The sequence below is a fragment of the Salmo salar genome, chromosome 11 (genome assembly GCF_965601325.2).
Source record: "Salmo salar chromosome 11, fSalSal1, whole genome shotgun sequence".
Classification (NCBI taxonomy): Eukaryota; Metazoa; Chordata; class Actinopteri; order Salmoniformes; family Salmonidae; genus Salmo; species Salmo salar.
In genome coordinates this window covers 90,686,054-90,709,597 of record NC_138301.1, presented here as the reverse complement: position 1 = coordinate 90,709,597, position 23,544 = coordinate 90,686,054, and the positions used below count along the sequence as shown (strand labels likewise).

The 23,544-nt window shown below is 46.3% G+C and overlaps 1 protein-coding gene across 1 annotated transcript in view; it reads right to left on the bottom strand.

Moving 5' to 3' along the window:
• cacna1bb (calcium voltage-gated channel subunit alpha1 Bb) overlaps window positions 1–23,544 on the bottom strand; it is a 222,509-nt gene that overhangs the window by 109,885 nt on the left and 89,080 nt on the right. The window contains exon 8 of the mRNA XM_082958138.1: window positions 1,276–1,379. Within this exon, the coding sequence (XP_082814264.1) occupies window positions 1,276–1,379 (104 nt within the window). The remainder of the gene's footprint in view (window positions 1–1,275; window positions 1,380–23,544) is intronic.

Sequence of the window (23,544 nt, the reverse complement as noted above, 5' to 3'; positions counted from 1 at the left end):
GGGTAAGGGTACCAAACATTTCTGCAGCATTGAAGGTCCCCAAGAACACAGTGGCCTCCATCATTCTAAAATGGAACCTGATGGTCACTCTGACAGAGCTCCAGAGTTCCTCTGTGGAGATGGGAGAACCTTCAAGAAGGACAACCATCTCTGCAGCACTCCACCAATCAGGCCTGTATATGGTAGAGTGGCCAGATGGAAGCCACTCCTCAGTAAAAGGCACATGACAGCCCGCTTTGAGTTTGCCAAAAGGCACCTAAAGGAATCTCAGACCATGAGAAACAAGATTCTCTGGTCTGATGAAACCAAGACTGAACTCTTTGGCCTGAATGCCAAGCGTTCCGTCTGGAGGAAACCTGGCACCATCCCTACAGTGAAGCATGGTGGTGACAGCATCATGCTGAGGGGATGCTTGTCAGTGGCAGAGACTGGGAGACTAGTCAGGATCGAGGTAAAGATAAACGGAGCAAAGCACAGAGAGATCCTTGATGAAAACCTGCTCCAGAGCACTCAGGCCCTAAGCACACAGCCAAGATAACGCAGGAGTGGCTTAGGGACAAGTCTCTGAATGTCCTTGAGTGGCCCAGCCAGAGCCTGGACTTGAACCCGATTGAACATCTCTGGAGAGACCTGAAAATAGCTGTGCAGCGTCGCTCCCCATCCAACCTAACAGAGCTTGAGAGGATCTGCAGAGAAGAATGGGAGAAACTCCCCAAATACAGATGTGCCAAGCTTGTAGCGTCATACCCAAGAAGACTCGAGGCTGTAATCGCTGCCAAAGGTGCTTCAACAAAGTACTGAGTAAAGGGTCTGAATACTTATGTAAATGTATATTTCAGATATATTTTCAAAGAAATTCTAAAAATCTGTGTTTGCTTTGTCATAATTGGTTATTGTCTGTAGATTGATGAGGGGAGAAAAACAATGTAATACATTTTAGAATAAGGCTGTAACGTAACAAATTGTGGAAAAAGTCAAGGGGTCTGAATACTTTCCATATGCACCGTACATGAGCACAAGCACACACACGTACACACACATTTTATCCCCACAAACACCTCCCCCACTACTTACCCTGTCAATAGAGTGGTTCAGTATAGGGGAACGTGGCTCTAGTTGGTTTGTAGTATGTTAAGTGAAGTCCATGCCTCCCTATAGACCCTATGTCTACAACCGTAGGAATACAGTATGTCTTGGGTGTGAGTGAGTGTGCAATTGAGTGAGAGTGTGAGTGTGTGCTTGTTTGTATGTGTGTGTGTCTTGGGTCAGACCTACCCTGATAAGACACCCAGGACCAAGTTGAGCATGAAGAACGATCCGATGATGATGAGGGGGATGAAGTAGAGCCAGTTCCAGGTGTTCCCCGAGGCATCATTGGCCTGCACACACACACACACACACACACACACACACACACACACGTACACATGCACACACGCACATTCAGAGAGAGAAAGAGAAACAAAGCCACATAAGTAAAAGCAAGGTTTATCAGGTGTCTTCAAATGTTTGCAGTTGGTCAATGTACAATATCTGCTTGACAGATTTACTATACTTGTGACTGTCATTGTGGACTTGGATTAGTTTCAGGATAATTTGTGTTATAGCTCTTGATAAGAGTCTTGCTAATTTGTTGGAGTGTTGTATTGTAGGGGGTGTTTTCTTCACCTCTGCCAGGCAATCACCAATCAGTGCTGGGAGGTGTGTTTGGAGATGTTCTCTTATTATTATTTACATTTTTATTATCAATGACAGCCTAGGAACAGTGGGTTAACTTCCTTGTTCAGGGGCAGAACAACAGACTTTTACCTTGTGAGCTCAGGGATTCGATCTTGCAACCTTTCGGTTACTAGTCCAAAGCTCTAACCACTAACCTACCTGCCGCCCCTCTTTGCCTCCTCTCTCGCCTGTCCATCTCCTCATATTAATTCCATGCAGTCACTGTCAGTTGTCCACTCAAGCTTAACATTGCTGTCATCTATCGTCCACCAGGTGCCCTTGGAGAGTTCCTCAATGAGCTTGACACCTTGATGAGCTCATTTCCTGATAATGGCTCACCACTCATACTGGGCGACTTTAACCTCCCAACGCATGACTTCAATTAATTTCTTTCCATCACTTTCTTTCCACTCCTGTCCTCTTTTGACCTCCTTCTTTCCCAGTCACCTCCCACTCACAAGGCAGGCAATACGCTTAACCTCATCTTCACCAGAGGCTGTTCTACTAATCTCACTGCAACCCCCTCCATGCCTCTGATCAATACTTTGTTTCCTTTTCTCTCCATCTCTCCTCAAACCCTCCCCACTCAGCCCCTACCCAGATTGGTATGTGCTGCCAGAATCTTTGCTCTCTCTCTCCCGCTACTCTGTCCTCTTCGGTCCTATCCTCTCTTCCTTCTGCTAAATCCTTCTCCCTCCTGTCTCCTGACCCTACTCTCCTCCCTTTCTGTATCCTTTGACTCTCATTGTTCCCTTTCCTCTCATTGTTCCCTTTCCGGCCCGACCTTCGCTTCCCACTCTGTGGCTGAGTGACTCTCTGCATGTTAACATAACAGGGCTACGGGCAGCTGAGATGAAATGAGGAAACCGAAACTTCTGGAGGACCTATCATCCTTCCACTCCCTCCTCTCTACCTTCTCTTCCTCTGTATCCACTGCTAAGCTGCTTTCTATCATGCTAAATTTTAAGCTTCTGCTTCCAACCCTGGGAAACTCCTCTCTACTTTTTCTTCTCTGCTTAATCCTCCACCCCCTCCCTCCCCTCCCCCTCCCTCTTTGTCAACCAATTTGAAAAAAAGGTTGACGACATCTGCTTGTCATTCACTCAGACAACAGAATCCACTGGTCCCACTCACACAGAACTGCCTTGACCTCTTTCTCCCTTCTCTCTCCAGATGAAATCTTGCGACTAACTGCTCACTTGACCCCATGCCCTCCTCCCTTCTCCAGACCATCTCTGGAGACCTTCTCCCATTCCTCATATCCCTCATCAACTCATCCTTGACCACTGTCTTCCCTGACCCTCTGACTGCAAGATGGCCAGAGTTGCTCCCCTCCACCAAATAAATATCAATCGACCCCTCTGACATCAAAAACGTCTTTCTTTTCTTTCCAAAACACTCGAGTGTGTTGTCTCTAACCAACTCTCTCATTATATCTCTCAGAATGATTTTCTCTCCTCTGTGTCACAGAGGCTCTCCCCTCTGCCAAAGTAGACTGTCTCTCCTCTGTTCTCATCCTCTTAGATTGATCTGGAGCCGTCGACACCGTGAAACGTCAGATCCTCCTCTCCACCCTCTGGGGGTTGGGCGTCTCAGGCTCTGCACACTCCTGGATTGCATCCTACCTGACAGGTCGCTCCTAAACAGGTGCCGTGGAGAAGATCTGTGTCTTCACCACATACTCTCATGTTTCCTGTGGACCCCAGGAAGAGTAGTTGATGCTTTTGCAGTGGCTAATTGGGATCCTAATAAATACCAATAACATACCCCACCACTAGCACTGACTTTGCGGATAAATACTTTCTTGGGGGAAAATGTACTTGACACGATTGTGATGTCGCGCCTATTTTAAGATGAATGCACTAATTGTAAATCGCTCTGGATAAGAGCGTCTGCTAAATGACTAAAATGTCAAATGTATGCATGCCTATCTCGTCTGTCTGTCTGTCTCCTCTGTCTGTCTGCCTGAGAAAGCAGCTGTTTAATTCAGCCCCATACACAATCTAGTAAGGCACTAATCTTTCTAGCATCACTGAACTCACAGGTGTGTACTGGTACAATATGCTACAGTAGATTATTTGACTCTAATCTAACTAGGCATGCTGTAGTGTTACACATGTATTTTATTTCATGTTGACTTACATTTATGTGTCTGCAAGAACCTGGAATTTTACCTACCCATGAGCTCTCCATGAAATGGTAACTTTTTATATTAACATCCCTTAGTGAACCATTATAAACCGTTTGTAAAGAGTTTACTTACCATGTATTAATCATTGATCCTACCTTTGTAAATGTCAATAATCAATCTCTAAATAGTAATGTACGCATTTATGAATACTGTTTTAATGAAACTGCCTTTTTCATCAGCATGCTAGGTCAGCTAATGCTAAAGTAGCCCATTGGATTCCAACACTTCCGGCAGCAACTCGCCTCAGTGATAGGCGTCGCATTTTCATAGAATCCAATGGGCTGTTTTAGCATCAGCTAGCCGAGCATGCTGACAAAAAAGGCAATTTAAGGACAATAGTGTTTATAAAAGGGACCTTAATATAAATAGTTACCCATCAAATAACTGCATCATAATTCTCTGTGCACATCCCAAATGACACCCCATTCCCTATATAAAAAGTAATCCCTAAAGTAGTACACTATATCGGGAATAGGCTGCCATTTGAGACAGCCTCAGATTGTGCATAGGCAGAGAATATCAGTATTGCAGTGGGTAACCTGCAGCATTGACATTGGCCTGAGATTCGTTTATAAAGGCATTACTATCAATCACACCAGTTCAGGTGCCCTCTCTAACCTCCTAAAATATCCTGAATCAATCCTACTCTCCATAGTTGGCCATAGGGTGAGGACTCCATTGATTAGATAAAACATACAATAACACATATTGACCAACAGCTTGTACTGGCCAATTAAGGGAAGTTGACAGAGTAAGAGGCTGTCTTAACAGCAATAATTAACAGCTCAGTCATTAACCCATAGGGACCTTGTTCGTAACCTGATCAGAACACATTCATGAATGCTAATGATCAATAGAGGCGCAGTAACACACACACACACACCAACACACACACATTAAGCAGCATTCCCGTGGAGAGGATAAACAGCCATAAATCAACAAGGTTAACGCTGGGTTATGAGAACACGCAATGTACAGAATGGAGTGGGGCTTGTGCTCTTATTTCATTATGCCACTGTGTTGTTCCTCCCCCTACATCCATACTAAGTGCACACAGGCATGTACACACACACACACACACACACACACACACACACACACACACACACACACACACACACACACACACACACACACACACACACACACACACACACACACTGTCCTACCGTTTCCCTCAGCTGTCACTGTCTCAGCTCACACACAGGATGAATGGCCGGCATCAGCCTCTGTGTGTCGCCTTGCTTTAGCATCCATCAATCCCTTTGTCTCTCTATCGCTTTAACTTCTCTCTCACTCTGTCATTATCTCTCTAGCTTAGCTTTGTCTCTCCATCTCTCCGTCTTTCACTGTCTCATTTTCTCCCCCAGCCTCTCTGGGGACTGTAGATGTAGGAAAGTGAAAATGAAGTAAAAAGACACACTGTTACGGCAGCTTTGCCAACGCCATGTCAGCTGTGGAGGTAGAAAGCTTTCTTTCCCTGCTTTTTCATCCAACTAGACTGAGTTTAAGTGAGGTTCTGAATATTTTGAAACAATGAAGTCTGAAATTGATAATGCCTCCAGTCACCACTTTACTCCAAAGTCAATGGGCAATTTTTCGGCACTGCCTCGCCAAGCGGATGAAATAGAAAAGATTGTTCAAATTTTAACAGGTCACTTGTAGTTACCTATCAAAGCAAAACCAAGCATCTTTAGGGAGATACAAGGTTCTGTAGTGACTTTTTAATTTGCTACTGTGTTTCTGTTCACACACAGAGCTGTTGTTGGAAGTCTCCTCTGTTGAGGTGAGACCAGGTATAACTATCTCTCTCTAAGGCGCAGCCAGGTAATACATCGCCCTAAACTGCATGCTCACAACAAGAACACTCACAGTGGATAAAAGGCCATGTAGAAGGGTAAACGCATGTTGTAGAACACAGTGTAGGGTGATGTTGTCATTAGTGTCATAACACTGTACACAAAACCCGGATTCAGTAGTGGAATGGTTAACATATTAAAATGAACCTGTGGTGCTTCATGGCTGATACTATAATGACTCCTCTCACATAAATTGATTTGTATCGTACTTTGTGCATGTACAAAGAGGCAGATACTGTATATACAGTCACATCTGAAATGATTGGCAGTCTTGATAAAGATGAGCAAAAAATACTTTGTAAAATAAATACAAATACTGAGCTCAACATTTTTGGGAAATGATCTTATTTTATAGTAGAAACTTGATATCATTCGGTCTGCGCTTATGGACTGCCCTCTTCAATTCAAACCACAGGTTTTCCGGAGACTGAGATGACCACTGCAAAATGTTGATTTTGTGGTTAATTAACCATTTATTTGTGGATTTTGATGTGTTCTTGGGGTCATTATCTTGCTGGAAAATCCCCTTGCGTCCAAGTTTCAGCCTCCTGGCGGAGGCAACCAGGTTTTTGGCTAAAATGTTCTGGTACTTGGTAGAGTTCACGATGCTGTTGACCTTAACAAGGGCCTCAGAACAAGTGGAAGAAAACAGCCCCATAACATCAAAGATCCACTAGCATATTGATTTATATGGTTTATCGCCCTCCAAAGCTCAACTCTGACTTTATTTCTGAACTATCTGAGCTACTAACACTCCTGAGCCCCTTGTGCCCTGCTATGCTGGCGCTTGGTGATTTCAGCATGCAGTACATGTCGACTCCCCTGACTGCAGTCTCTCTACTGGCCTGGCTGATATCCTGGACAACTTTGGACTCCAACAGCATGTGGACTTTTCCACCCACAACAAAGGCCATGCACTGGACCTGGTCTGTACCTCAGGCGTGGATCTGGCAAAACTGGATGGAATGTGTCAGGGCTGTCTGACCACAAACTCATCACCTTCAACCTAGATATTCCTCTACCCACTCGGCACAAGACTATAAACACAGCCCAGCTTCCTGAATCTATCTCCAACCTGCCAGTTGGTGATGCTGTGGCTTAATACTTAATGCTCCATACTGGATGAAGTTGCTCCTTTAAAAACCCGTCTGGTGTCTTTCTCCAAATCTTCTCCCTGGTACACTGAGGACCTATGCTCTCCCAAAGCAACTGCACATCGTCTAGAAAACTGGGCTAACTGTAAATGTGAAGATGTATGAGCATCATCAGAAAGTCAAAGACTATAAACAGGACTTAAATGCAGATCGGACAACCTGTAACTCCCAACTGATCAGCAACGGCAGTGCTCATCCAATCTGTGAACAATTCTGCTACCTCAGCCTCCCCAGAACGGTGCAATCAATACCTTTGCTTCTTCCAAAGCAAAATTGAAAACATCAATAACACCCTTTTGACCTCTTCAGCCCCTGTAGTTGATATGCCCAGTCCTCCACTCCCTGAGTCAAGGTTCGCCACCTTCACCACAGCCACTGCAGCTGATGTAACCAAGCTGGTTAAGACAATGAAGCCCATCACTTGTTCATTTAACCCTATCCCAACCTCCCTTGTCAAGACCTGCTTACCTGCTCTGGAGCCTTTCTTCACAGAAATCATCAACAAGTCCTTCACCAATGGATGTGTCCCCCCTCAGGTCAAACTCGCTGCAATCACACCAGTACTCAAAAAGCCTTGATCTGACCCTGACAACCTCCAGAACTACAGGCCTATCTCCAACCTGCCCTTCCTGAGTAAGCTCCTCGAATGTCCTGTATCTAGAAAACTCCAACACTATCTGGCCAACCTACTCGAGCCCTTCCAGTCGGCTTTCAGAACTAGACACAGCACAGAGACTGCCCGGGTAAGGGTCACCAATGACCTCCTCATGAATGCAAACTCTGGAACTGCCAGCATCCTCATACTGCTGGACCTCAGTGCAGCATTTGACACGGTCATCCATGCCATTCTGCTGGACTGTATGTAGAAGCTCCTGGGCCTGTCAGACACTGTCCTGGACTGGTTCAGGTCCTATCTCACTGATCGCTCCCAGTATGTAGCCCCCGGACCTAGTAGGTCAGACACAGTGGTGGTCCACCAGGAGTCCCTCAAGGCACGGTCCTAGGGCCACTACTATTTGTATCTACATGCTGCCATTGGGAAACATCTTGAGGAAACACGGACTGGGCTTTCACTTTTATGCTGACGAAAGTCAGCTATATGTCTCCACTAACACTGCCACTGCCAATGCCATTGCAGTGCCATTGCATGGGTATGCAAATTGCAGTGGGTCTAGGGTTTCTGGGATAATGGTGTTGATGTGAGCCATGACCAGCCTTTCAAAGCACTTCATGACTACAGACTTGAGTGCTACGGGTTGGTAGTCATTTAGGCAGGTTACATTAGTGTTCTTGGGCACAGGCACTATGATGGTCTGCTTAAAACATGTTGGTATTACAGACTCAGACAGGGAGAGGTTGAAAATGTCAGTGAAGACACTTGCCAGTTGGTCAGCGCATGCTCGCAGTGCACGTCCTGGTAATCCATCTGGACCTGTGGCCTTGTGAATGTTGACCTTTTTAAAGGTATTACTCACATCGGCATGCGAAGAGCGTGATCACACAGTCTTCCGGAACAGCTGGTGCTCTCATGCATGTTTCAGTGTTATTTACCTTGAAGCGAGCATATAAGTAGTTTAGCTCGTCTGGTAGGCTCGTGTCACTGGGAAGCTCTCGGCTGTGCTTCCCTTTGTAGTCTGTAATGGTTTGCAAGCCCTGCCTCATCCGACGAGTGTCAGAGCCGGTGTAGGACGATTCGATCTTAGTCCTATATTGACGCTTGCCTGTTTGATGGTTTGGCGGACAGCATTGCGGGATTTTTTATAAGCTTCCGGGTTAGAGTCCCGCTCCTTGAAAGCGGCAGCTCTAGCCTTTAGCTCAGTGCGGATGCTGCCGGTAGTCCATGGATTCTGGTTGGGGTATGTACGTACGGTCACTTTGGGGAGGACATCATCAATGCACTTATCGATGAAGCCAATGACTGATGTGGCGTACTCCTCAATGCCATCGGATGAATCCCGGAACATATTCCAGTCTGTGCTAGCAAAACAGTCCTTTGGCTTAGCATCTGCTTCATCTGACCACTTTTTTATTGATCTAGTCACTGTTGCTTCCTGCTTTAATTTTTGCTTGTAAGCAGGAATCAGGAGGGCAAGGGAGAGCTTTGTATGCATCTCTGTGTGTGGAGTACAGGAAGTCCAGAGTTCTTTTTCCTCTGGTTGCACATTTAACATACTGATAGAAAATTGCTAAAACGGATTTAAGTTTCCCTGAATTAAAGTCCCTGGCTACTAGGAGCGCCGCCTCTGGGTGAGCGTTTTCTTGTTTGCTTATGGCGAAATACAGCTCAATCAATGCTGTCTTAGTGCCAGGCTTTGAGTGTGGTGTTATGTGAACAGCTACAAAAAATACAGATGAAAACTCTCTAGGTAGATAGCTTGAGACTTCCTTGTAATTTACAAAAATACATAGTCCCCTTGTCTTACCAGACACCACTGTTCTATCCTGCCGGTATAGCATGTAACCAGCCAGCTGTATATTGATAGTGTCGTCGTTTAGCCACGACTTCGTGAAGCATAAGATGTTACAGTTTTTAATGTCCCGTTGGTAGTTTAATCTTCCGCATAGCTTGTCGATTTCATTCTCCAAAGATTGCACGTTTGCTAGCAGAATGGACGGAAGTGGGGGTTTATTCGATTGCCTACGAATTCTCAGAAGGCAGCCCGCCCTTTGGCCCCTTTTTCTCTGCCTCCTCTTCACGCAAATCGCAGAGATCTGGGCCTGATCCCGAGAAAGCAGTATATCCTTCGCGTCGGGCTCGTCAGTGTCCTGAAAGGAAAAAAAGGATTCTGCTAGTCCGTGGTGAGTAATTGCAGTCCTGATGTCCAGAAGTTATTTTCGGTCATAAGAGACGGTAGCGGTAACATTATGTACAAAATAAGTAAAAAATAAAAAAATACAAACAATGCAAATAAACAAACAAAAAAACAATCGGTTGGGGACACGTAAAACGTCTGCCTTCCTCGCTGGCGCCTTATATCCAGAACTGTGCTGTACGTGTCCTCATCCACACCTCCCCCCGTGAGCACATCACTCCAGTGCGGTTCAACCTCCACTGGCTCCCCATATGCTCACACATTGAGTTAAAATCCTGGTTCACATCTACCAAGGTATCCACAACTCTGGACCAAAGTATCTGTCTGACCTCATCCTACCCTCCTGCCCCACATGCACCCTTTGCTAATCCAGGTCCATCTCCCTTCAGCAAGACGAAAAAACTATCTGATCTGATGTTACCTGTATATTAAATTCATTATTATGCTCATTGTTATTATTATTATATTTTGCAGTAGGTATGAGTTTATTTTCTGCATATGCATCCTTCTTTCGACGTCAAACCCACCACTGGTGTGTGGGGCCAAAGAGCTCTAATTTGTCTCATCTGACCATAGCACCCGGTTCCAATCCAAATGCCAATGCCGTTTACAAAATCCAGGCGTTTACATTTTGTTGGTTGCTCTCAACAAAGGCTTTTTATGGCAACCCTTCCAAATAGCCTATTGGCATGGAGGTGGCATCTAATTGAAGATTTGGAGACTTGGTGACCCTAAGAAACGACAAAGTTCTGTCATTCTCCAACTGTGGCCCTTGGACTTTTTTTTGCTTACCCAACCATCTTCCTCACTGCGTGGGGACAAGATAGACTTGGGTAAAGATACACTCTACCAGGCAAGATTACCACTGTTCCAGTCACTTTTAAACTTCTTAATTGCGGCGCTAATAGTGGTAAGTGGTATATTTGGTTTTTCAGTAGTTTTTTTGTACCCATTGCCTGTTTTATGAAAGTCAACAACCATTTGTCTATTTTCATTTGTGAGTTTTTTCCTTTCCCCGTGACAAATGGATTTTACATGCATGTTACCTAATTTCTATACCCCCAGTAAGACAGGAAGCCATTAAAGGCCAAAATACTGCTCCTTAACCTGAGAATCATTTTAAAAAGTAGAATGTTAACGAGATCACGTTTTGTTTGATATTATTTATAAGATTCATTAGCAGTGCATTTTGACACTTATCTTTTTAGATAAAAAAATAACATTTTTATCTGAGTAATTGTATTAGTAGAAAATAATATAATTCAGAGCATACAATATACAGTAGCTGGGTATTTGTGTTATTTATTTTATACAGTCTTTTTGCTCATCGTTACCAAGGGTGACAATCATTTCTGGTGTGACTGTATAAATAGAGAGAGAAAGAGATGGGGGAGAGAAAAGTTCTGAATTCCAGAAAAGACTCAACAATAATGGGTAAGGCTCTCAAGCAGATAGTCTGACAGTTTATACGGAAATATATTCAACCCCCAACCCGACCGAACCCCTCCAAACCCATCCTTGGCTTTTAAAATTCCACAGGGTTGCATTCCTGGAGTAGGAAAAGTGCTGTAGAAGCATAATGATGAGAGAGAGAGAAACACACAAACACAACACACACACACACACACACACACACACAGATGAGAGAAAGATGCTCTGGTCTTCCAGGGCGGGACACCATCACTCTGACCTGGCAGGGGGTGTGGCACAACGCAGTACTACTACACACAGGAGCCATGGCTGCATCACATCTGCATTCCAGCTGGAGGCGTGTGTGTGTGGTGGGTAGATGAGGGTGGTGGTGGTGGTGGTGTGTGTGTGTGTGATTCATATGGATAAGGCAACCATAATGAGCTTCCTCTGCTCCAGGTGACAGAGAGATGAGCCATGCAGTGAGATGAAACCACTCTAAATGCTGAGACAGAAAGAGAGAGAGAGAGAGAGAGAGGAGATTAGAGATTCTGGGCATGATGTGGTCAAGGCCATTAGGGTGACTAATGCTAGCTACAGGTTAGCGAGACAGGCTGATGTAGCCTTGTGCCTTGAGCAAGGTAATTTAAACTGTCAGAATGTACATACCAACGTGTGCGTCAGAAATATGCAAGATACACAAGCAAGCAGTGGTCCTGGGTGGCTCAGTTGGTAAGGCATCGTATGGCTTGCAATGCCAGGATTATGGCAATGCCAGAACTCCTGCTGGGGCCACCCATACAAAAATATATGCACATATGTATTTTGGATAAAAGCATATGCTAAATGGAATATATTGTTATTATATTAATCTGGAAACCCAAAACTAAAATAGTGCATAATTGCTTCAGATATTCAATTAGGATTTAGGGGGAAATGTATGAGAAAATATACTGGAACGAGGAGCAGAAGCTGTACGGCAGCTCCACCCCCTCCCTCCGCAAGTTTCTGGCAAGTCTATGGCCAAGTGTCCCCCCCCTTCTGATTTTCGAAAGGTGCGCATGCCTACTAAATCCTGATTCGTTAAAATAGACAATGACGACAAATGTTTCTCGCTAGTCGTTGCATCCCACAGTCTTTTGACAGATGTTACAGTACCATGTATTTCAGGTAGTCTGTCCACGAGAGATTGTTAGAATATTAATCATAGTTATCCTGATCATAATTAACCGTAATAACTTCCCCTGTCAGCTACAGCAATTGGCATACTAACAAGAACACGCTTTGATTAACCCCTTATCCATATAGGATAATATGTACATTCTGCATTGACATGGATCACTGTCAAGAAAACTGCTACCAGAACATCAAAGTCATTGTTTGAAATGTAAAAAATAATAGCACAGTTATTTGGTGTCACACATCATGCCATTACATAGTGATGATCCACTCCTACGCTCGGCTTACAGTGCATCCGCTCACACGCCCGCGCGCATACACACTGATCTGAAAAAAGGTCAGCGTGCTAGACACTTGGTAAAAGATTAAGACACTAGGACCAGCCTAGGCACTTAGAATCAATTCTGGAGCTCTTTTGAGAGTGCAGACACAGGGAGAACGAGGTACAAACTGTGGTGAACACCGGGGGAAACAAAAGGAGAATGGACACTGAGAGGATTCAGAAAAGGAAAGCCATTTCCTTTACGGTTGTAGATGATGTGAAGTGCACTACTCTCCTGGTAATCAACTTGGTTTTGTTCATGAGATGAACTCTGGAATGTTATTAGTGTAAAACAGGAAGGAACTACATCTCTCTGTCAATCTCTCTTCTGTCTATCTCTCTGTATATCTCTCTAACACCCATATTTAACTCCTCTACACACTCCCTATCCTTGCCTCTCCCTCTGTCTTTCTCTCTTCCTCTTTGTCTCCCTGCACACAGAGCTAACGAAGGCCTCTGGAATGTGGAACCGTCTGTCTCGATAGAAGACACACACAGTCCCACGCACACAGTCACACACACACAGTCACACACACACACACACAGTCTCCTCTACTCCCATCGTGTTTTACTGCCGCTCCAATTAGCCACAACCAAAAAGGGATGATTCACTGACAACAGAAACAACACACATCATATCAGTCTCAATGTGGCCCCTCTCACTCTGCACCAACCGTTTGCCCCTCCTCTCTGTGATGGTTGTGACAGTACAGGATACCATTGCGATGGGGTCAAGGTGCGCCCAGACTACAGTGACTCAGATGCCTCTAATGAGGCGAGAGACAACAAAGACTACTGTGACCATGAAACTAGAACCACAAGGACTACAGTGACAGTGAAATTAGGACCACAACCACTACTGTGACCATAAAACTAGGACCACAACCATGACTGTGACCATGAAATTAGGACCATAGAGAATACTGTGGCCATGAAACTAGGACCACAAGGACTACCGTGTCCGTGAAGCTAGGACCACAAAGACTACTGTAACCAAACAAAAATACACATTAAACCTTAAAGGGGGCACAATGACCACATGTACATTTACTTTTTTGTTGTGGGTAGATCAGTTTTAATATTGCAGACAGATTGTAACTTCCATCAATGTAATTGTCTGCATCATTTCCAACCCCCCCATATATTTTTGGGGTAAATATACAGTATCAGTCAAAAGTTTGGACACACCTACTCATTCCAGGGTTTTTCTTTATTCGCCTGGAATATTATTCCAACAGTCTTGAAGGAGTTCCCACATATGCTGAGCACTTGTTGGCTGCTTTTTCTTCCCTTGGTTTGGGATGAGTCGGCCCGCCATCTCAATTGGGTTGAGGTCGGGTGATTGTGGAGGCCAGGTCATCTGATGCAGCGCTCCATCACTCTCCTTCTTGGTGAAATGGCCCTTACACAGCCTGGAGATGTATTTTGGGCCATTGTCCTGTTGAAAAACAAATGATAGTCCCACTAAGCGCAAACCAGATGGGATGGCCTATCACTGCAGAATGCTGTGGTAGCCATGCTGGTTAAGTGTGCCTTGAATTCTAAATAAATTATTGGTGTCCTTTAGTAGTGGTTTCTTTGCAGCAATTCAACCATGAAGGCCTGATTTACGCAGTCTCCTCTGAACAGTTGATGTTGAGATGTGTCTGTTACATGAACTCTGTGAAGCATTTATTTGGGCTGCAATTTCTGAGGCTGGTAACTCTAAGTAACTTATCCTCTGCAGAAGAGGTAACACCAGGTCTTGTATTCCTGTGGCAGTCTTCATTTTTAACAAGGCACACCTGTTAATTGAAATGCATTCCAGGTCACTACCTCATGAAGCTGGTTGATAAAATGCCAAGAGTGTGCAAAGCTGTCATCAAGGTAAAGGATGGCTACTTTGAAGAATATTAAATATAAAATATATTTTGATTTGTTTAACACTTGTTTCTTTACTACATGATTCAATATGTGTTATTTCATAGTTTTGATGTCTTCACTGCTATTCTACAATGTAGAAAATAGTACAAATAAAGAAAAACCCTTGAATGAGTAGGTGTGTCCAAACTTTTGACTGGTACTGTGTGTATATATATACATACATATCTTATATTATCAAGTATTATCATATAAATATATCTTATCATATATTTTCCTTTATTATTTTTCGCTGACCCTACCACCGCTCCCCTAATTGGAGTAAACTAATGAACAACAACATTTAGGCTTTTATATCCAGCTTATACACACTATATGACTATATGTTCATTGACTGTTACATAACCATGCCCATACAAAGACAATCACACTGCATTAACCCGGGCTGTCCTCTAACCCAAACAATCTTGGTCGACTGAAAGTCGTCTGTTGTTTCGACCAATCGATTGCTCGAAATTTGTAAACATTTGTTTTTCCATATATAGACAAACCCTCACTTTCCTTTTGTTTTAATAAAATCAACTATGTGCTTATTGTCGTTATCCTGTTGGAAGGTGAACCTTTGCCCCAGTCTGAGGTCCTGAGCGCTCTGGAGCAGGTTTTCATCAAGGATCTCTGTACTTTGGTCTGTTCATCTTTCTCTCGATCCTGACAAGTCTCCCCACAGCATGATGCTGCCACCACCATGCTTCACCGTCGGGATGGTGCCATGTTTCCTCCAGACGTGATGCTTGGCATTCAGGCCAAAGAGTTCAACCTTGGTTTCATCAGACTAGAGAATCTTGTTTCTCATGGTCTGAGAGTCTTTAGGTGCCTTTTGGCAAACTCCAAACGGGCTGTCATGTGCCTTTTACTGAGGAGCGGCTTCCGTCTGGCCACTCTACCATAAAGGCCTGATTGGTGGAGTGCTGCAGAGATGGTTGTCCTTCTGGAAGGTTGTCCCATCTCCACAGAGGAACTCTGGAGCTCAATCTGAGCGACCATCGGTTTCTTGGCCACCTCCCTGACCAAGGCCCTTCTCCCCCGATTGCTCAGTTTGGCCGGGCGGCCAGCTCTAGGAAGAGTCTTGGTGATTCCAAATTTCTTCCATTTATGAATGATGGAGGCCACTGTGTTCTTGAGGACCTTCAATGCTGCAGAATTTTTTTGGTACAATTCCCCAGATCTGTGCCTTGACACAATCCTGTCTCGGAGCTCTACGAACAATTCCTTCGACCTGATGGTTTGGTTTTTGCTCTGACATGCACTGTCAACTGTGGGACCTTATATAAACAGGTGTGTGCCTTTACAAATCATGTATAGGCCTACTTCCATGTTTTTCCCAAGTATAGCATAGGTTGTGAACTCTGCAAACAATGTGTCCACTCCGACATTGAGAACAGGAAGGCTGGAATAATATAGAATGCATTAAAATAAGTGACCATAACCAAAGTAACAAACATTGTAGATTAGAAATCATAGGAATTAACGGTAAATGTACTACTGGTGATAAATGTTACGGGGAATTGATCGACACTAACAATTAAATGCAAACATTTCACACGAAGACGTTATGAAACAATGAATGTGCACAAATTGGCAGAAGAGAGCACATTCTGGAGTGAGAAGTGCATTGTGCATCTGGGTGCATGGTCAATCCGATGTTTGCATTGGCCATGCAGCATTTACGGTGATGTGGCCTCAACCGAAATCAGGGCATTCATACTTCTTGCGCTTTGCGGAGCAGTGCAGATCTGTTGTCAAGGAAGTGAGTTTGTATTTATACAGGGTGTACCCCCCCAAGCTACCGTCAACCAATCACGTCAATGCGGAGCTATACAGAGCCCTAGGCATTGTTACAAAATTTGGGAGGCGCATAACAATGTCGTACGGAACTCGATTTGGCCTCTGTATGCCTCTGGAGGCTCCACAATTATGTCACACCCTCCATATGGAGCCTCCGACCACCTTTTCGAATCAAGCAAAAATTGGCTTTTAGTCTCGGCCTCTGCAATTCAGTTCACTGAGATGGCCGCAAATATATATATTTGCTACTGCTTGACTAAAACAACCTCCGTCGACCAACAGCCAACGACCAAACAATCGACCAGTCGACTAATTGGGGCCCTAACCCGATTACATGTTACCAATAAAGCTACACATGCCATTTACCACCAACTCTGTGGCCTTGTAGTTAGAGTGTCCGTCCTGCAATTGGAAGGTTTGGGGTTTTATTCCCTGGTCGAGTCCTATCAAAGACTCTAGAAATGGGACTTGATTCCTCTCTGCTTGGCACTCAGCATTAAGGAGATGGATTGTGGGTAAGGCCCTGCAATAGGCAAGCATCCTGTCCAGGGGATGTACATTTATCTGCCTCATGCTACAGAAACAGGCCAGATGGGCTCCTGCACTATTTTGACTTGAACAAGGCTACTTACTTTATGCCATTTACCAGAGGCTTTTATCCAAAGCAAGATCACACTACATTCAGACAAAGCTGCCATCAGTTCAAGGGAGATAAAGTCCTCTGTACATCATGCGGTCGGGATGTGACCGCTGTTCCAAGGAGGATTATGGGGGACATAAAGTAAAACATGACACTGCAGAGGTGATTAGAGATGGTTCTAGTTAGCCGGCAGTCATTAGGTTGCCAGGAGAGAGGGAGAGACAGACAGAGAGAGATAGAGAGAGAGAGACAAAGGGAGAGATAGAGAGAGAGACAGAGAGAGAGAGCGCATATTAAAATCAACCGGCATGAAATGAAGATTGCCACATTATTAATGCTGGGAACCACCCCCGCTCACTAGAACAGCAGCATCTAGCCTGACTGGGCCTGCGTCCCAAATGGCAACCGTTTCCTTATATAGTGCACACTACTTTTAATCAGGGCCCATACAGCTCTAGTCAAAAGTGGTGCACTACATAGGGAATAGGGTGCCATTTTGGAAGCAGCCTAGGATCAGAGCAGCAGTCAGCAAGAAACAGAGAGAGAAATATACAGAGAGAAACACAATGAGCGACAGAGGGGTAGAGAAAGAGAATGATTTACTGAATGTTTAGTACTCAGCATTAAGGAGATGGATTGTGGGTAAGGCCCTGCAATAGGCAAGCATCCTGTCCAGGGGATGTACATTTATCTGCCTCATGCTACAGAAACAGGCCAGATGGGCTCCTGCACTATTTTGACTTGAACAAGGCTACTTACTTTATGCCATTTACCAGAGGCTTTTATCCAAAGCAAGATCACACTACATTCAGACAAAGCTGCCATCAGTTCAAGGGAGATAAAGTCCTCTGTACATCATGCGGTCGGGATGTGACCGCTGTTCCAAGGAGGATTATGGGGGACATAAAGTAAAACATGACACTGCAGAGGTGATTAGAGATGGTTCTAGTTAGCCGGCAGTCATTAGGTTGCCAGGAGAGAGGGAGAGACAGACAGAGAGAGAGAGAGCGAGATTGAGAGACAGAGTGCATATTAAAATCAACCGGCATGAAATGAAGATTGCCACATTATTAATGCTGGGAACCACCCCCGCTCACTAGAACAGCAGCATCTAGCCTGACTGGGCCTGCGTCCCAAATGGCAACCTTTTCCTTATATAGTGCACACTACTTTTAATCAGGGCCCATACGGATCTGGTCAAAAGTAGTGCACTACATAGGAAATAGGGTGCCTCCAATCGTTAATTTTGGTACAGCGTGTCGCCGCATCTCCTCATTATCAGATGATCATCAGCTGCTGTCAAACACACGTGGATTTGAAAAGGCGATTATTTTCCTCAATAGCATGCAGCGAATTCTCACACTCACACTCACACACTCACTCACTCACTCACTCACTCACTCACTCACTCACTCACTCACTCACTCACTCACTCTCTCACTCTCTCACACTCTCACACTCTCACTCTCTCACACTCTCACACTCTCACACTCTCACTCTCACTCTCACTCTCACTCTCACTCTCACTCTCACTCTCACTCTCACAGTGCCATAGTGTAGTGATATTAATGTACTGTTGCCTGTGCCTGGGCTAAGACACTTCCTGATCATCGCCCCTCTGGGCTCGGGATACCACAGAAACACTCCATTCCACAACATCAGCTGCCTGGGGCTGAGGAGAGGGAAGAGGGGGGGGGGGGGGGGGGGGGGGGGGGTAGCGCTCATTGCACCATTAAGCAGCATTCCCGTGGAGAGGATAAACTGCCATAAATCGACAAGGTTAACGCTGGGTTACGAGAACACGCAATGTACAGAATGGAGTGGGGCTTGTGCTCTTATATCATTATGCCACTGTGTTGTTCCTCCCCCTACAACCATACTAAGTACACACATGCATGCATGCACACAGGCATGTATAAACACACACACACACACACACACACACACACACACACACACACACACACACACACACACACACACATCCAGCCTCCTCACAATGCATTTGGTGTGATGTGCCATTATCACTGGGACTGACTCAGAGGCTGAATGTGTGAGCAAGACATAAGCAAGGTGTCAAAACCATCTGTTAAGATGCCTGCTTTACAATTCGCATGTGATCCCAAATGCAAATTAGAAAAAGTATATCGCGAGGCCGCATTCGTTGTAGTCGGGGACTTTAACAAAGGACATTTAAGGAAAATTCTCCCAAAATTCCACGAACACATCTCTTGCCCCACTTGCGAGAGAAATACTACATTGTTATTCTCCATTCTGAGACGGATACAAAGCCCTGTGCAACTGTGTCCTAGATTTCCTGACGAACCGACCCCAGGTGGTGAGGGTTGGAAACAACACTGGGGCACCCCAGGGGTGTGTGCTAAGCCCCCTCCTGTACTCCCTGTTCCCCCATGAATGTGTGGCCATGCACGACTCCAACTCAATCATCAAGTTTTCTGATGTCACGACAGTGGTAGGCCTGATTACCAACAACAACCAGACAGCCTACAGGGAGGAGGTGAGAGCCCTGGCGGAGTGGTGCCAGGAAAATAACTTCTCCCTCAATGTCAACAAATGTCACGTCCTGGCCAGTATATAAAGTTAATTGTTTTGTAGTTTGGTCAGGGCGTGGCAGAGGGTATTTGTTTTATGTGGTTCGGGGTGGTGTGTTTGTTAAAAGGGTGTTTGGTTTAGTATTTCCGGGTTTTGGTTTATGTCTAGGTAGTTCTATGTGGAGTCTAGTGAGTGTATGTCTATGTTTGGTTAATTGGGGTTGGGACTCTCAGTTGAAGGCAGGTGTTGTCTATCTGCCTTTGATTGAGAGTCCCATATATTAGGGAAGTGGACTTGGGAGGAAGTTCTGGACGGGGCCGGACCCTGGCATCAGGCTGGGGATTATCGCCGCCCGCAGTGGGAAATTGAGGCAGCCAAGGCAGAGAGGCGGTGGTACGAGGCCAGAGTGGACGCGCTGAAGGAGATGCACGAGAGGCACCCCCAAGAAAAAATGTTGGGGGGGCACACGGGTAGTTTGGCTAGGCGAAAGAAGAGCCGGAAGCCAGCTACCCGTGGTTATATGGAGGAGCGTATGGGGTGGAGAGCGCTATGTTTCGCTGAGGAGCGCACTATCTCACCCATACGCACGCACAGTCCGGTGCGCGTTATTCCAGCCCCTCGCAGGTGCCGTGCTAGAGCGGGCATCCAGCCTGGTAGGAGGATGCCTCCGCAGCGCATCTGGTCGCCGGTACGCCTCCGAGGACCAGGCTACCCAACTCCCGCTCTACGCACGGCTACCATCAGGCCCCTGCACAGCCCAGTCTGCCCTGTACGAGCACCCCGCTCGTACAGGGCTACTAGTTCCATCCAGCCAAGACGGGTTGTGCAGGAGGTAAGATCGAGACCGACTGTGCGCCTCCATAGCCCTGGGTTTCCAGCTCCTGTCTCTCGTGCGGACCCGGAAGTGCGTCAACCCAGTCCGACTCGTCCTGTTCCCGCTCCCCGCACTAGCCTGGAGGTGCGTGTACATAAACTGGTAAGCCCAGTACCAGCACCACGCACCAGGCTACAAGTGCGTCAACCCAGCCTCGCCAGTCAACAGTCATCATCAGAGCTGCCCGCCAGTCAACAGTCGTCATCAGAGCTGCCCGCCAGTCAACAGTCGTCATCAGAGCTGCCCGCCAGTCAACAGTCGTCATCAGAGCTGCCCGCCAGTCAACAGTCGTCATCAGAGCTGCCCGCCAGTCAACAGTCGTCATCAGAGCTGCCCGCCAGTCAACAGTCGTCATCAGAGCTGCCCGCCAGTCAACAGTCGTCATCAGAGCTGCCCGCCAGTCAACAGTCGTCAGAGCTGCCCGCCAGTCAACAGTCGTCATCAGAGCTGCCCGCCAGTCAACAGTCGTCAGAGCTGCCCGCCAGTCAACAGTCGTCAGAGCTGCCCGCCAGTCAACAGTCGTCAGAGCTGCCCGCCAGTCAACAGTCGCCAGAGCTGCCCGCCAGTCAACAGTCGCCAGAGAGGTCAGACTGCGCTGAACTGCCGGAGTGGCCAGACTGCGCTGAACTGCCGGAGTGGCCAGACTGCGCTGAACTGCCGGAGTGGCCAGACTGCGCTGAACTGCCGGAGTGGCCAGACTGCGCTGAACTGCCGGAGTGGCCAGACTGCGCTGAACTGCCGGAGTGGCCAGACTGCGCTGAACTGCCGGAGTGGCCAGACTGCGCTGACCTGCCGGAGTGGCCAGACTGCGCTGAACTGCCGGAGTGGCCAGACTGCCCTGAACTGCCGGAGTGGCCAGACTGCCCTGAACTGCCGGAGTGGCCAGACTGCCCTGAACTGCCGGAGTGGCCAGACTGCCCTGAACTGCCGGAGTGGCCAGACTGCCCAGACGGTCCCGAGTTGCCAGACTGTCCCGAGTTGCCAGACTGCCCAGACTGTCCCGAGTTGCCAGACTGCCCAGACTGTCCCGAGTTGCCAGACTGCCCAGACTGTCCCGAGTTGCCAGACTGCCCAGACTGTCCCGAGTTGCCAGACTGCCCAGACTGTCCCGAGTTGCCACACTGCCCAGACTGTCCCGAGTTGCCACACTGCCCAGACTGTCCCGAGTTGCCACACTGCCCAGACTGCCCAGACTGTCCCGAGCTGCCAGACTGCCCAGACTGCCCAGACTGTCCCGAGCTGCCAGACTGCCCAGACTGTCCCGAGCTGCCAGACTGCCCAGACTGTCCCGAGCTGCCAGACTGCCCAGACTGTCCCGAGCTGCCAGACTGCCCAGACTGTCCCGAGCTGCCAGACTGCCCAGACAGCCTGGAACGGCCTGAGCCGGAGCCACCTCCAAAAAATAGGTGGGTTGGGGAGGGGGGGTGTAGCACAGTGCCGTCGTTGACGGCAGCCACCCTCCCTTCCCTCCCTTTAGTAAGGGGGAATTTTTCTTTTGGGTATTGTTTGGGGTTATTTTTTTTTGTTAAGGTGCTTCCGGGGTAGCACCTTTAAGGGGGGGGGGGGTACTGTAACGTCCTGGCCAGTATATAAAGTTAATTGTTTTGTAGTTTGGTCAGGGCGTGGCAGAGGGTATTTGTTTTATGTGGTTCGGGGTGGTGTGTTTGTTAAAAGGGTGTTTGGTTTAGTATTTCCGGGTTTTGGTTTATGTCTAGGTAGTTCTATGTGGAGTCTAGTGAGTGTATGTCTATGTTTGGTTAATTGGGGTTGGGACTCTCAGTTGAAGGCAGGTGTTGTCTATCTGCCTTTGATTGAGAGTCCCATATATTAGGGTGTGTTTGTGTTTGTGATTTGTGGGTGATTGTTCTGTGTTGAGCCTATGCTAGCCAGACTGTTTGTAGTTGTTCGTTCGTTCTTTTGTTTTGTGATTTTTGTACGTTCATTTTTGGAAGTAAATAAATTCTCAAGATGAGCATACACGTACCTGCTGAGTATTGGTCCACATTTTCCAACGATGATTTCGTTATATCATCAGAGGACGAAGACAACCGTGACAACAAAACAAAGAAGCTGATTGTGGACTACATGAGACGGAAGAGGTAGCACGCCCCCATCCTCATCGATGGGGCCACAGTGGATATGGTCAAAGGCTTCATGTTCCTCAGCGTGCACATCACTGAGGACCTGATATGGTCTCACCACACCGACACCATGGTGAAGAAGGCACAACAGCACCTCTACAACCTCAGGCGGCTGAAGAAATTCGGCATAAGACTCTCACATACTTCTACAGATGCACCATTGTAAGCATTGTGTAGGGCTGCATCACTCCCTGGTACGGCAACTGCACCACCCTCAACCGCATGGCTCTCCAGAGGGTGGTGCGGTCAACACAACACATCATCAGGGGCACGCTGCCTGTCTTCCAGGACATTTCCACCACTCAGTGTCAAAGAAAGGCCAAGAAAATCCTTAAGGATCTCAGTCACCCAAACCACCCAAGTCACCCACCCACATACAATTGGCTATCGTCTGGCAGACGGAGACAGTACAAGTGCATCAGTGCCAAAATAGAGAGACTAAAAAAACAAATAAAGCCATCCTCTGTATACCGCCCCTACCTTGTCACAACACAACTGACTGGCTCAAACACATTAAGAAGGAAAGAAATTCCACAAATACATTTTTAACAAGGCCTTTCACTCATGAAGCTGGTTGAGAGAACGCCAAGTGTGTGCAAAGCAGTCATCAAGGCAAAGGGTGGCTACTTTGAAGAATCTCAAATCTCAAATATATTTTGATTTGTTTAACACTTAGTTACTACATGATTCCATATGTGTTATTTCATAGTTTTGATGTCTTCACTACTATTATACAAAGTAGAAAATAGTGAAAATAAAGAAAAACCCTGGTGTGTCCAAACTTTTGGCTGGTACTGTAGCTCATTCTAAAATGTATACTACTGTACTTTGTTTTTTAATTACACTTTATACACACCACTTATTTATTTATACACTGTGTTCTTGGCATGGCTCACTCTAATATATCTACTGCTGTACATATCATTCTTATATCTTGTGTAAATTAATCTGGTGTACATATGTATAGAAACAGGATGACCTGGG